This window comes from Toxotes jaculatrix, chromosome 4 (genome assembly GCF_017976425.1).
Source record: "Toxotes jaculatrix isolate fToxJac2 chromosome 4, fToxJac2.pri, whole genome shotgun sequence".
NCBI classification, from domain to species: domain Eukaryota; kingdom Metazoa; phylum Chordata; class Actinopteri; family Toxotidae; genus Toxotes; species Toxotes jaculatrix.
Genome location: NC_054397.1, coordinates 8,289,859 through 8,302,486, shown reverse-complemented (window position 1 = coordinate 8,302,486; position 12,628 = coordinate 8,289,859). Strand labels below are relative to the sequence as shown.

Here is a 12,628-nt window from a genome sequence, read left to right as displayed (position 1 = left end):
TATTTGCTGATATTCCATAGACCCAAGGATTAACAGATCATTTTCAAAAAGAAAAAAAGAAGATGATTAATCAATCATGAAAATAATTGTTAGTTGTAGTCCTAGAGTGAATCATATCTTATCAAATATGTTAATAGTTAATAGAAAATTAATGCTAACCTGATAGCTTCATAAGCAGATCAGTGGCCGTCTTGGTAGTGATGTCAGGGCTGAAGAGGGAGGCTGTGGTTGGACCACTAGGACTGGATCTGACCCCAACTCCAACCCCAACTCCAGGTAGGTCCAGGGAGTTGGCACTGCTGCTAGGACGTTCCCTGCAGATGCTAAAGGGGGAGAGCACAGACAGGTCTCTCTCCTGTGGCTCCTCCTTGATGTGGACATGATTGGAGGAAGCCTCGACCGGAGGGGACGTCTGCTGCTGAGTGTCGGAGTGCAGCGGGGACACCTCCGTCCCTCTCAGGTCTGTGGAGCCGCTGTCACCCATCAGGGAGCCCTCGCCCTCCGTGTCGGTGGTGAGCTCCTCTTTCACCTTGACGTCTGTGCGGGGGAAGTGCTGGTGGCAGCGCATGTGAAGCTTCAGGCTGAAGTGACGGGAAGAGGTGAAGGGGCAAAGTTCACACTGAAACGTCTCACCCCGGTCCTGGTGCTGATGTACCTGGAAAAGGAGGACAGGTTTAAGTGTCAAATCACTTCTTCTCTCTACCACTAGAGAACAAAAAAGAAAGACAGGATTCTCTGCCTTATGCCTTCTCTGCCAGAGAGATTCTACTGCAAACAATGAGCACTGTTTAATTATCCCATGTAGAGGATATGTTAAAAGTTTAACTAAAGCGTGCATTTCCTTTAATGTTCACAATTATATTCCAAGAGCCATAATAAGTACTGATTAAAGATGATGTGGGTGGGGATGACAAGGGTACAGGGTCACAAGATGAAGAATATCCATATGATCTCACCTTCATGTGGGACTTGAGATTGTCTTTGCGAGCACAGCGGAAGGGACACAGGGGACACTGGTGGCTTTTTAAGCCTGTGTGAATAACCATGTGTCTCTTCCAGTAGCTCTTGCGTTTGATGACCAGTCCACACACAGGACACTGGAATGGTTTGCCACCATCCTCAGGAGAGCCTTGAGGGGACCACAGGTTATTATTACTATTGACAAAGAACACTTAAGGAGTTTCAGAAACTAGTCATCAGTCTTTTAGTGCATGGAAAAAATGTATTATGTTGCAGAAATATACCTCCATTACTGAAAGGAAATAAAAATCATGCCTATCCAAATGCAGATTACAATATTCACAGAGCTGCTAGAGACAACTCCTGCACACCTAATGGTGAAAACCATCAAGGGAAATGCCAGCTGGAAGCAATGGAACAATGGAAGTAAAAACTCAAGCATGTTTTAGTATCTCGATTATTGTTGTTGGCTTCATATCCGGCATCCATTACTGTTTAATTGGTCTTATTAGAAAGAGGCATGATTGCATTACAAATTCTACAAGGGCCTGTCAGGATGGCTTCATAAGTATTCCAGCGCCGTTCCTTGAAAAACATCTGGTAATCAGTGTTTGGTGAAATTACTGTGCTCAGCCATTCATTGACCTGAGGTGTAAAACCTCGAGACTGCCTATTTGCAACAATAAACTGCCATCTGCGGCCCAACCTCTCCAAGCACGGCAGAGATCACAATGCAAAAATGACTTCTGCTTACACTAAGTTGAGGCATGTGAAGCAGAAATAAAACAGGAGAGTGGAAATGTGTGTGAGTTTGGTACCTTTATCTTAGCACTTAACATGTCTGCTTGCTATGTAATCACAACCATGGTTTAGAAAAAGGAAATAAGCTTTTCCCTTTATATGCAAAGTGCAGAACATAACAGTGCAATACGGTTTTATAGTGGAATTGGCAAGGGACAATAATAAAACAAGACATGACAGTCAATAATCAAGGTCACATTTTTCAGTCTGGCAACCAAACAACTACCTGCATTTTTACTGCGCTGCTCGACCTTGATAGTTTGCAGGTTAGAGCAGACCCCCTTTTTAGCATGCAGATCACAGAATATTACATCAACTGCCTCATCTGTCTGAAGTCAATTTGATCCAGCCATTTTAGATTTGGCGGGGTTGCGACACAATCCCTCAAAAGTGCCCATCCATCTCTCTGAAAACGTTCTGTTCTCCCTAAAGGCTACTTAGTTAGAGCCTGCACTTTGAAGCTTTCTCTCTCCCTGTGCAAGAGTGAGATCTTTGTGTGTACCCTTGTTTGGGCTATATGTCTACATCTGAGTACACACTTACAGAATATACTGCATGACCATTTGTGAGTAACGGAGAGCATAAGAGGGAGAGAGAAAGGCAGAGAGAGAGAGTGTACACGCATCTGTATCCAGTCAGTGGAAAGTATGATGTGTTTGGCCTCAAGTCTGCTGTGCTGATCAGTGCAGAGGGCTCTGGTGAGTGGGGGTTGAAGCCAGGAGGAGGCTGCCGAGATGGATATGGACTCCAGGGCTCCCCACTGTGCCGAGCACACACTGACGGCCCCCTTTTGGCAGCACGCACATCCGAGCACAAACGAGCTGGTCTGGGAAGGCAGTGAGGTCTCAGTCGGAACCCCCCGTCGAGCCCACAGACCATTTCCCAGACTAGAAGGCCAGCCAGGGCTGTTTTCTCTCGGCTGTGCTCTCTGCTCGGCTGACAGTTAAGCTGAGGCTACACTACTCGCTACTTCAGCGCCAGTGAGGTGAGAACAAAACCATTACAAAACCAGAGAAAACATGTCATGGAAGTTCAAAACTGTGCTTTCTCTATAGTATTTTGGTGACAAGTAAACCTGCTACTCTCCCACACTATGACAGCAAAGATATCTAAATTCAATTGCAATACTAGTTTTAATTAATTAGTGCTAACAGGTTTAATTTCACAGCAGCATTGGTGTTATTTCCTTGTAAATGCTGAATGGGAAGAAGTATATTAATAGGGGGATATTTCTCTTGAACTTCAGGTAAATTTGTATAATTACTTTTTAAAACAACAGGGCATAGTGAAGGAGGATGAAAACTTCCCATAAATGAAGTGCAGCTGAAATGATCTTGAACCTTCATAGTCTCTCTCTTCTACACAAACATAAGGTCATTTTACTTAATTGTGGCAAGCTTTTTCATAGCCTGATTCTGTGGATGACACAAGGCAACAATTTATTGTGCTTTAGTGTTTTGTGATTCTGTAACTGAAGAAAAAAACATCTCCAAACAGGAAAAACATTCAGAAATGTATCATAAGCTGAGCTTTACTCTTATTATCCATATTGGTGTGACCATTATTTTGATTAATGCATACTATTAGTATGCACATAGTGCTTGCTATGTGTATATTATTCCTTTATTGTCCATTTATATTACCTGCTTGGCTGCTGGGTTTGCCTCTGCCCTTTGGAGTAGAGGGCAATAGCAACTCTAGGCTCTGGGTGGGTGTAGAGGGAGTCGGGACCTTCTGGTTCTTGTCCAGCAGGGGCTTCACATCCTCTTGGAGGACCCCAGCAGTCGCCAAGGGGGAACCTTCCTTCTTCTCTGCCAGCAGGTTTCCTGCTGCCCTGGCTGCCACCTCTTTGAGCAAGGCAGCAGAGGAGGTCATTGACACAAGTGAGAGAAAGGAACTTGCTGAGGCTTGGTGGTCAGTAGCAGCACTTGTCGTTGACGAGGCTTGGCTCCGCTCACTGACTTTCTTGGAAAGTGCAGCAAGGGTGGAGCTAGCTGACTGTGGGCTAAATGGAGAGTTGAAGGCATCAAAGCGCACCACGTCGTCTCCTCGACCACCTCCTCCAAGGGTGGGCACTGCGGATGAGGCCGAGGTGGAGGAGGAAGAAGAAGTTGTTGAGGAGGCGGCCACGGCATTCTTGTCTTGAAGTACAGCATTTGCTGCTGCTTTTAACTTCTGGATTGCAGAGTCCGGGGACAGGCTTGAGCCACAGGGCGTAGAGCAGCTGGCCGGTGGCCACTTATCTGCAACACCTGCCCATACAAAGCCACTGCCGTTGCTAGGGGTGACAGAGTTAAAGGGGTCAAGGGGCTCTTGTTTAATGTTGGTGACTGAGGGTGCCAAGGAGGCTGGTGAGGCTGAGCCACTGTTGTTGTTATTATTGGCCAGTTTTCGAGCAAGAGCACTTAACTGGTGGGCATGGTGGGAAGACGGGGAGAGGGTCAAGGGTGGGGCTAGACCAATTGGAGGAGACTCCCCTCCAGCACCTCCCCTGGATGCCCGACCCAGGAGCTCCCCAGTGTCAAGTTTCAGTGACCCAGCCTCTAGGAGGCGTCGTAGGTTACTGCTGAGGGGTTTTCCCAGGGCACGAGATGCTGCCTCACCATACAGTGATGATACCACAGAGGAGAGTGTGTCCTGGGCCGAGAATGCACCTCCATCCAGTCCAAGAAGTTCCAAAGAGGCACGATGGACGGGTGTGGGGCAACCCAGTGAGCTGTCACCTCCACAGGTATCGTGGTCCCCGGACCCAGTGCTGACTCCAGGTTGTTCATCAGGAGAGGAACCCCTGGGCAGGATGAGCTCATCCTGGGTGTCTCCATATGATGACGACTCTGAACGTGTGTCAGAGGCATTCCCAAACCAGGCCTCCTCCTCCACAGGACCACCGTCAGGCCCCCCTTCCTCATTGCTGTCCACATCTGGAAGAGAGGAGAAAACATAAAATTTACCCTGAGGGAACAGACATGAAGTGATCAGGTAGACTAGGTATTATGTTTTAGCTAAAAACTTGAGAATCCTGAGGAATAATTGTGAACATCAAACCCTTATTACTAAGAGTTAAGTAGAGGGCATAGTCATAGCCTCTGCTGACTGCAGATTGCTTTTAGCATTGGAAATTAGTATTTACTATTCACTTTTATTATTTCCAGTGTTTGCTTGTCTGATCTTTCAGAGCAATTAGTGATCTGTACCATGTGGAAGCCTAACTGGGACTACAATTTTCAACATTCATAACACAATTACCTGCCCAAACCTAAGTCAAATAGCCATTTAAAGCGCAAAAATACTCTTCAGTGCTCAGCATGGAGACCACTAAAATGACTTCCAGCACAAATTCAACCTTTTTCTTATATAATGGCAGCTTTCCACAAGGCGCATCCAGGGTGTTTGAGTAATTTAGATTTTTCTGTCCTTTTTTAACCATATTTTTCCCACCCTTGGTCTGGAAGAGTCTAGTAAAGGGGTTACCATGACAACAGGTCCTTCTGGGAGGCTAGACAGCAAAGATTAGGGTAATGGAGGTTACAGAACTAGATTAATATTCATGAGCCTGCAGATACCACCGGGGAGCCAATAAGGATAGGGTTAAGGTCACCAAGGGTCATTAATATACACTTCATGTATCAATATTCATAAGCAAAACATTACAGCTTGCCAGACAAGGGCGAACAAAGAAAAGTGAATATTCCTGATACATATTAACAAACCTCCATAAGAAGATGTCAAAAGCACCAAGCCTGGGCAAAACAAAATGTCAAAACTGACTTTTTTTCTTTTCTCCTATTTGGGTTACTGTACACAACCTCACAAAACATCTGATAAAAAGGAACTGGCTGAAATTTCTGCGAAAACTGGGCACTTGTACAGTTGCAAAAACATGAGGCCATGAAAGAATTATTTAAAATGTCTCACACACCAGCATACATATATCTACGCACTCCAAAGCTGTCTTCACCCTCACAACCCTTACAGAGGCCTAGTGAGTCTGCTCTCTGTTTACAGGCAAAGGCAAAATGGTTGCCAAGCAACCCAGCCCAGCAACCTGTTGGGATCATTAGAGTTGGCTGACATCTGGCCAGTGTGGCTCACCATGGTCCACAAAGGTGACCACAATCACAATCCAGTACGACCGCTACTCTCCTGCTGCAACAGATATCAAACAGGGCTTACACACTTCCCAACATCCTCTCATCTCTAACAAATACACACTTCCATATCACATTTAACAGAAACAATCCCTGACAGAAGTGTCAGAAGTCAAAAACCAATGCAACAGATTATGTTGTAATATCGGTTTTAGGAATTTCAAAACTGTCTAACCCATGTCTAACAGGCCTCACAAAGACAAACAATACAAGAAGTACAGTAACAGACTGATGAGCATATATTGCATGGTTGAGGTGGATAAAAACCAAAATGAGCAGATTATGAACATAATTTCTCATGCTCCTTGAAGCCATTTTGTCACCTGAGTAGGGTTAACAGGAATGAAAGAGAGGGAGAGGGAGAAAGCACCAATGAGTCATCCAGGGCAGGGCTTGACCCATTTCCATGTGACATGCGAAAAGCAACAAGAACCACTAATGGCTGTAATGTGGTTAGAGGGAAATCGCTAGATTGCTGACCCAAGGTCTCAGCTTTGAGGCTGAACTCTCTTGCTTCCTAGGTTTACTCTTAAACCTCAGGGTTAGGTGCAGCAGAATGCAACATTACACCACTCGGCTTCTGCCAGAGTGCTCCAGCGCACTGATGCACTCCACTACCATGGCTTTGTGTGTCACAGGCGAGCCACCCCCGTGGGCGCAATGACATTTCCCAAGGTCATGGTCTCCGGCCCAAGCTCTAAGGGGCCTTCGTCTGAGCTCTGGTCTCACGACTGCTGCTGTATGCCCACCACACGCATGGGGACAAACATATGCACGTGCGTACAAGTTAAAACTGCAAATACACAACCAAGAATGTGATTTAATGCTTAAGTCCTCCCCCACTGCATTTTTCTGACACACATTCAACTGCTTTGCCTCCGGTACGGTGGCTGGCTCAGCGACAGTAACTGCACCCCCCCAGTGATGGAGGCATGAAGATACGGGCCGAGGCGGCAAGCGTCTGCCACTGAAAGGGAACCATTTAGCGGTGTAATGGCGGGGATGACTTGCATGTTGAGACAAACAGCTGCAGGGTGCTCAGCAGTCTGGATCTGTTATCACTCACACACGGGTGATTCAGTGGTGCAGCGGCGGGGGATTTTCTCCCTGGGCCACCGAGATGTATAGCGCCACCACATTATAGACAAAGAGAGAGCCATAACAAGTCAAAGTGCAGGCTGAGGCTGCATAAAGAGAGGGCCAAAAGGTTTCAAGGCTGGCCAGAATAAACTGTTTTGAGCTTGACCGGAGATGTACGCTGAGCAGCTAAAAATATTTTGATGCAGCCCCTCTGTGACTTACAGTGTTTGGAAATCTATTTGTTGTGTTAACCTGTCACAATAAATAGACAGGGAGCTCACAGCCTGTAACTACATCTAACAGTTGGACATTTCAGGTAGTGGACTTGTTCATTGTTTCATCACATAGTCCTGTCAACAATCTCCATTTGTGAACTTGGCAGGATTATTTTGGCCATGTCTTTTCTAGGTCAGAGAGGGGTGCATGTATGTGTGTGTGCATGCACATACAAGTTCAGTACAGGAGTCAGCGAGACTTCACCTAACCTTGTCACACAAAATGATTGCTGGTAAAGGGAATAGTGCGATTTAGAGAAGAGAGAGAGGAGCAAGGGACTGGAGTAAAGGTAGGTCAGGAGGTCACCCAACACATGACTTGTGTGAGGCTGCTGACTAACATATTCCCTCTCTCTCCCTTTCTCTCTCTCTCACACACACACACACACACACACACACACACACACACACACACACACACACACACACACACACACACACACACACACACACACACACACACACACACACACACACAAGCTACTCTGTGACTTAGCCAGGCATGAAAATTGGCCTCACTGACCCCAGGCCTGAACAGGGTTGGGGGAGAGGAGATGGGAGGGTGAAGGAAGGAAGGGGCAGATAGAGGGATGGTTAAAGGAGGGGTTGATTTGGCTGGACAGGAAAGAAGAGGAGGCCATTAGCCGATTAAGGCTGGACGGAGGTGCATCAATACTCTGGCGATGTCAAAAGGAGAGTCATGCCCACGAGCTAATATAGCAATGAGAGAGAGAGAGAGAGAGAGCAGGAGATAGAGAGAGAGGTAGTGCAGGTCAGGGAATCACTAAAATCGCAAATATTGCTGACCGCAAAGCCATAAAAAAATGAGATAACATAAAAGGCTGCCACAACATAGCAAGACTAAAGCAATCACATTTACATCACCAAAATGATTAGCCTCACATCCTTTGTGCTATGACTAGGAGTGTGTGATGGTGGTGTGTATGTATGTGTGTGTTTGGGGGTGGGTTAAGGAGGCAGGGCAGGGGTTAGGACATAGGAAGGAAGGCGGTGAGTATGGATGTAGTGAAGAAGGAGCCGCGGCGGTAATTAAGTGTCCGGCTGGGCCCTGGCGGGGGTTGCCACGGCCGCGGGCTATGCTAATGAGCACGCCCGGCGGTCAGGGCTGCCTTATTAGCGCTTGCTGGACAATATGGTGGGAGAGACGCTCTACTGGCGGGCTCACGTCTCTGCAAATGACTAACAGTCCTCCCGAGGAGGAAGGTAATTCCATTAATTGGGACACACTGGATCAGGATTGCTTCCCTTCCTTTTTCCATAATCTCTCACTCGCTTGATCTATTTCACACCAATGTGCTTGGTTTCCTTCTTGTACATGTCTCCTTCAACCCATTCCCATAACCAGAGACGCAAAAATCAAAAATAAATAAATAATTAAAACACAGATGCTCTAAATAAATTCAGCTGGATGTGTGGGGGCTAGCATACATATATTCCCCCCCCCCCCCCCCCCAGTTGAAGTTATGCTCCATCAATCTGTAAAATGCTGTTGTTCTTTTGTTCTTTGCAGCAACATGATAAATACTCCAAAGTTTATCCATCGCATTATTTCCATTAGGAAGTTGATGAAACATGACAACCAAGAAAGGAATGGAAAAGACATGATCGCTGAGGCAAAATGTCATATAACTTGTACCCTATACTGGGAAGGAAAGTGTTTAAAGGAAAGTGTTCCTTTAAATTAACCCATTTGTATTAAGTGTTCATTAGATATACTGTACTTTTAATAGCAGTACATCCATACGTAGTCAGTTATAAAGTGGGAGTCATGGCCTTTACTTTGAGCGATTTGAAAAACTGACACCTGTTTTTCTTCCATGCAAGAGTAAGCTAAACCATTAAACATCCCTCTAGCAATTAATTATGCTGACACAATGTCTTGATCCAGGGAAAAAAAAACCCTCTGCGTATTGATCAAGGTTCATGTTAGACATTCAAACATTACGAAAGCTCAGAATCGACTCCTCTATTTCAACTCCAGCTACCTTTCTTATCCTGTCCAACTGGTAGTCTGTGACAAAGACATAAAGAGCCAATCTTTTAGCTGGAATCTGAGGTGAGGCGATACTCTCAGTGAGGATCAGGGTTCAGGCAGCAGGGCTATATATAATGGTGGTTGAGTCGTATTGAAATGTAGTGCAAATTACCATCTGTGTATTTTCGGCCTTGGCCTCCGTGGTTTGTGGGTACTTTGGGCGGCATGCCAGAGGTGAAACAGGAAGGAGAAGTGTTCTTGGAAGAGAATGAGACGACTGAGAGCCCCAGACCTCTGAAATTCCTCATTGCAGATGAAGTGCACTTTACCCCCTGGTTTATTTTTCCCTTCCATTTTTAGCATCTCATGTAAAAAAAAAAAAAAAAAAAAAATCCTTGCTCATAAGCTCAGATGTGTCATCAAAGCTATGGACCTAAACTGCCGGAAGGAAAGAAGTGGTATGTCTGTTGCATCTTTGCAGTATAAACTGACACATTACTAACTAAATGTTAGTCACTTTATTGTCTTATCCTGATGTGATTCGAACCTGAACTTGAAATTAGTGCGCCACTTGTGTCTCTGAACATACTTGTCATCCTGTACATGTATTTGTATTATGGTATGTGATTTACTGTGCGTCTGTACTGTTTCACACTATGTGGCAGCTCAACACGGGTCCTACATATATTACTGTATTTAAAATGAGTGCAAAAGTTGGGATCAACAAACCTGTTTCCCAAAAAAAGTTAGATGTATTTGTTGCCAAGATGTGTAATAATTTGGAAATTTTGCCACATTGCGAAACAGATAAAGTCAACTGCTACAAGTGTGAATATGGTGTGAGACCATTACAACAAAGGGTGTTTGAGTAACTAATCGACCAGAAAATGACATACTATACAGTCTATTGAAATTTCTGTAGTTAAACACAGAGAGCGCCTCACTAAATGTTGGGGATTATTATTCTAGCAGTAATTTGCAGCAAACTGCTTTACCTGGCTAATGACACTAATTGGTGAGTGAAAACAGCCCAACATTTCCTATCGCTGTCCTAAAAACATCATCAGAAAAAATACATTATACATGAGACTGCCAAATCCCATCTCAGTCTACCAATCCACATTTCAACTGAGTGGACACAGGGCAGTCACTTTGCAGTCACTGCACCATCCTATTAGAGACTTTCAAAGTTACGTTTGTGTATTAGATATTTCTCTTCTCTTCACTTTGTCACATGCCAATCAAGTGGGAAAAACACACACTATGGCTGCTATGAATGGAGAGAACTGTGACACCTCAGGAAAACAAAGTAATGACTCCAGAAAAACTATAGGCCATAAAAAAATCAATGGTGATCTGTACAATGTACTAGACAGTCAGCGGTCAGAGGACACTCACATGTCACCCTGATCAAATTTAAAATGGACTTCAATATATATTCTGAAGTCCAGAAAGACAATGGGGGTGACTGTGGTGACTATGGTGGTTCTGAGTTCCCACCCTTCAAAACAATTAGGCATTTGTCTAAAGATCGTCAGTGGCAGCCAAATGTGATGGAAATGATTTTTGTGATATAGAAATCAGCACAGGCGAGCTGTATGTGGCAGTATCCACATACAGCAAGGCAGTATGTGGATACTGCCTTGCTTATTGTTTCTACAGATTTATTTTTTATTACCAGATACAAGTTGGCAGTTAGCCAAGCCTATATGCCTATATGTTTGCCAACGTATAGGCATGGTGTTGCTAGCTTTGATCATGATGTGAGAGTTTGTTTTAAGAAAGCGTTAAGGTGCTGAAGTGATGTATGCAAAGGTGTTGCTGCACCTTGCGTCTCATCTGTTTAGCCTGCTGCAGTACTAATGTACCTGAATTCTTCCTTGTCCTGTTTAGACAGTTTATTTCAGTTGTGAATGTAAGATGCAAACACTGACTGCCAATCACAGGGATGACTGTGGCAGCCTCTGTGCACGGCAACATCAAGGACATGCCCTTCATAATGATAAGCCTAAACATAGCCAACTGTTATCAGTGGCAGCTATCAGTCAATCAACAAATTATTAATGCATAAAATAACCAGACAGGAATGTTAGTTTTTGGTTAGTCCAGTGACTTAAAGACCATTCAAATTGAATATTTTGCATCCTATTGATCTATAGTCAATATCATGAAAGAGTAGTTCTCTTTGGTTTACAACAGCATGAAGTATACATCATCATATCACCCAGCATTACATGACAGCAATAATTCTTTACCGGCCCCACCCCCAAACTTAAGAAATTGCACAGATACAGAGACTGGCACACTTATTGTAAAGGCGCTTGAAGCCCAATTTAATCTATTAGCATCACTGACAAATGTATGATATACATGATAAAAATCAAAAGCACACTGATGTGTTTCTAACATGAACCAGTCTAAATAGCTGCAAGCTACTGCATCCCTGACCAGCTCTGGAGGTGCCACTGACTGTGAATGAGTAAATAAAACAAATAAAGCAAAGCACAAAGGAGGGTGTGCCAGTAAAACAGCAGACAGGAGAGGATTAACTGGCTAATTACAAAATAAGAAACACTAAAGCCAGCAAACTGGCATTCCTATGACTCTGGTTTGGCCATTAACTGGCCTCAGTCAACTCCTTACTGGCCCTTGGCTGTTGAATAATTTTTTACTGCCAAACTCTATGCCCAAATTTTTATTTTGTTATGAATGACTTCTTCATTGCTTACAGTGTTTTAGCTAATGATGAGTCATGTTTATTTGTTTTCTTTCTTTCTTTCTTTTTTTAAATCTAACTTACAACACTGGTAAATAATCTAAGCATAACGTTTTGAAAAGATCTCATGTCCACCAAGGTTGTACACACCTCCTCTTATCTCTGGAAGCAATTCAGTTTGAAGCTCTCTATTGAATGAATAAGAAAAGCTACAAGATAATTTGACTGACAATAAAAGCTACAATGGCTAACTGTGAATCATCATAATATATGTTACAGTATGGTCCAAAATTGAAAGCAATATCATTTTAAAATTCAGAAAAATGTAATTTAAAAAAGTATTAAATATCAAAGATCAAATGTATTATTTAGTGCCCTCACAAGGTTAATTCCCCATTAGCTGGTTTGTTGGTAGATGCATATATGTTGATGTAATTTTACAAAATAGCAAATGGTCATGTAATTAAATAATAATAAAAGAAAAAGGGGGCAACAGATTTTCATCCAAGGAGTGTAAGGAAATGACCCCAAAATACATGAGTGGTTTGGTGTATTTAAATCCAAGGTGTCAGTAAGAGATATTATTCCAGCAGCATAAATCTAATCCCAGTATTTAAAACTGCTGACCAGCAAAAAGATTTGGTTAAATGGT

At 43.8% G+C, this 12,628-nt stretch overlaps 1 protein-coding gene across 2 annotated transcripts in view; it reads right to left on the bottom strand.

Moving 5' to 3' along the window:
* Window positions 1–12,628, bottom strand: part of znf827 (zinc finger protein 827) — a 67,259-nt gene that overhangs the window by 42,799 nt on the left and 11,832 nt on the right. For both annotated transcript variants that reach the window (XM_041036120.1, XM_041036119.1), the window contains exons 2-4: window positions 3,405–4,682; window positions 957–1,129; window positions 160–655 (exon numbers count right to left, since the gene is read on the bottom strand). In XM_041036120.1, the coding sequence (XP_040892054.1) occupies window positions 160–655; window positions 957–1,129; window positions 3,405–4,682 (1,947 nt within the window). The remainder of the gene's footprint in view (window positions 1–159; window positions 656–956; window positions 1,130–3,404; window positions 4,683–12,628) is intronic.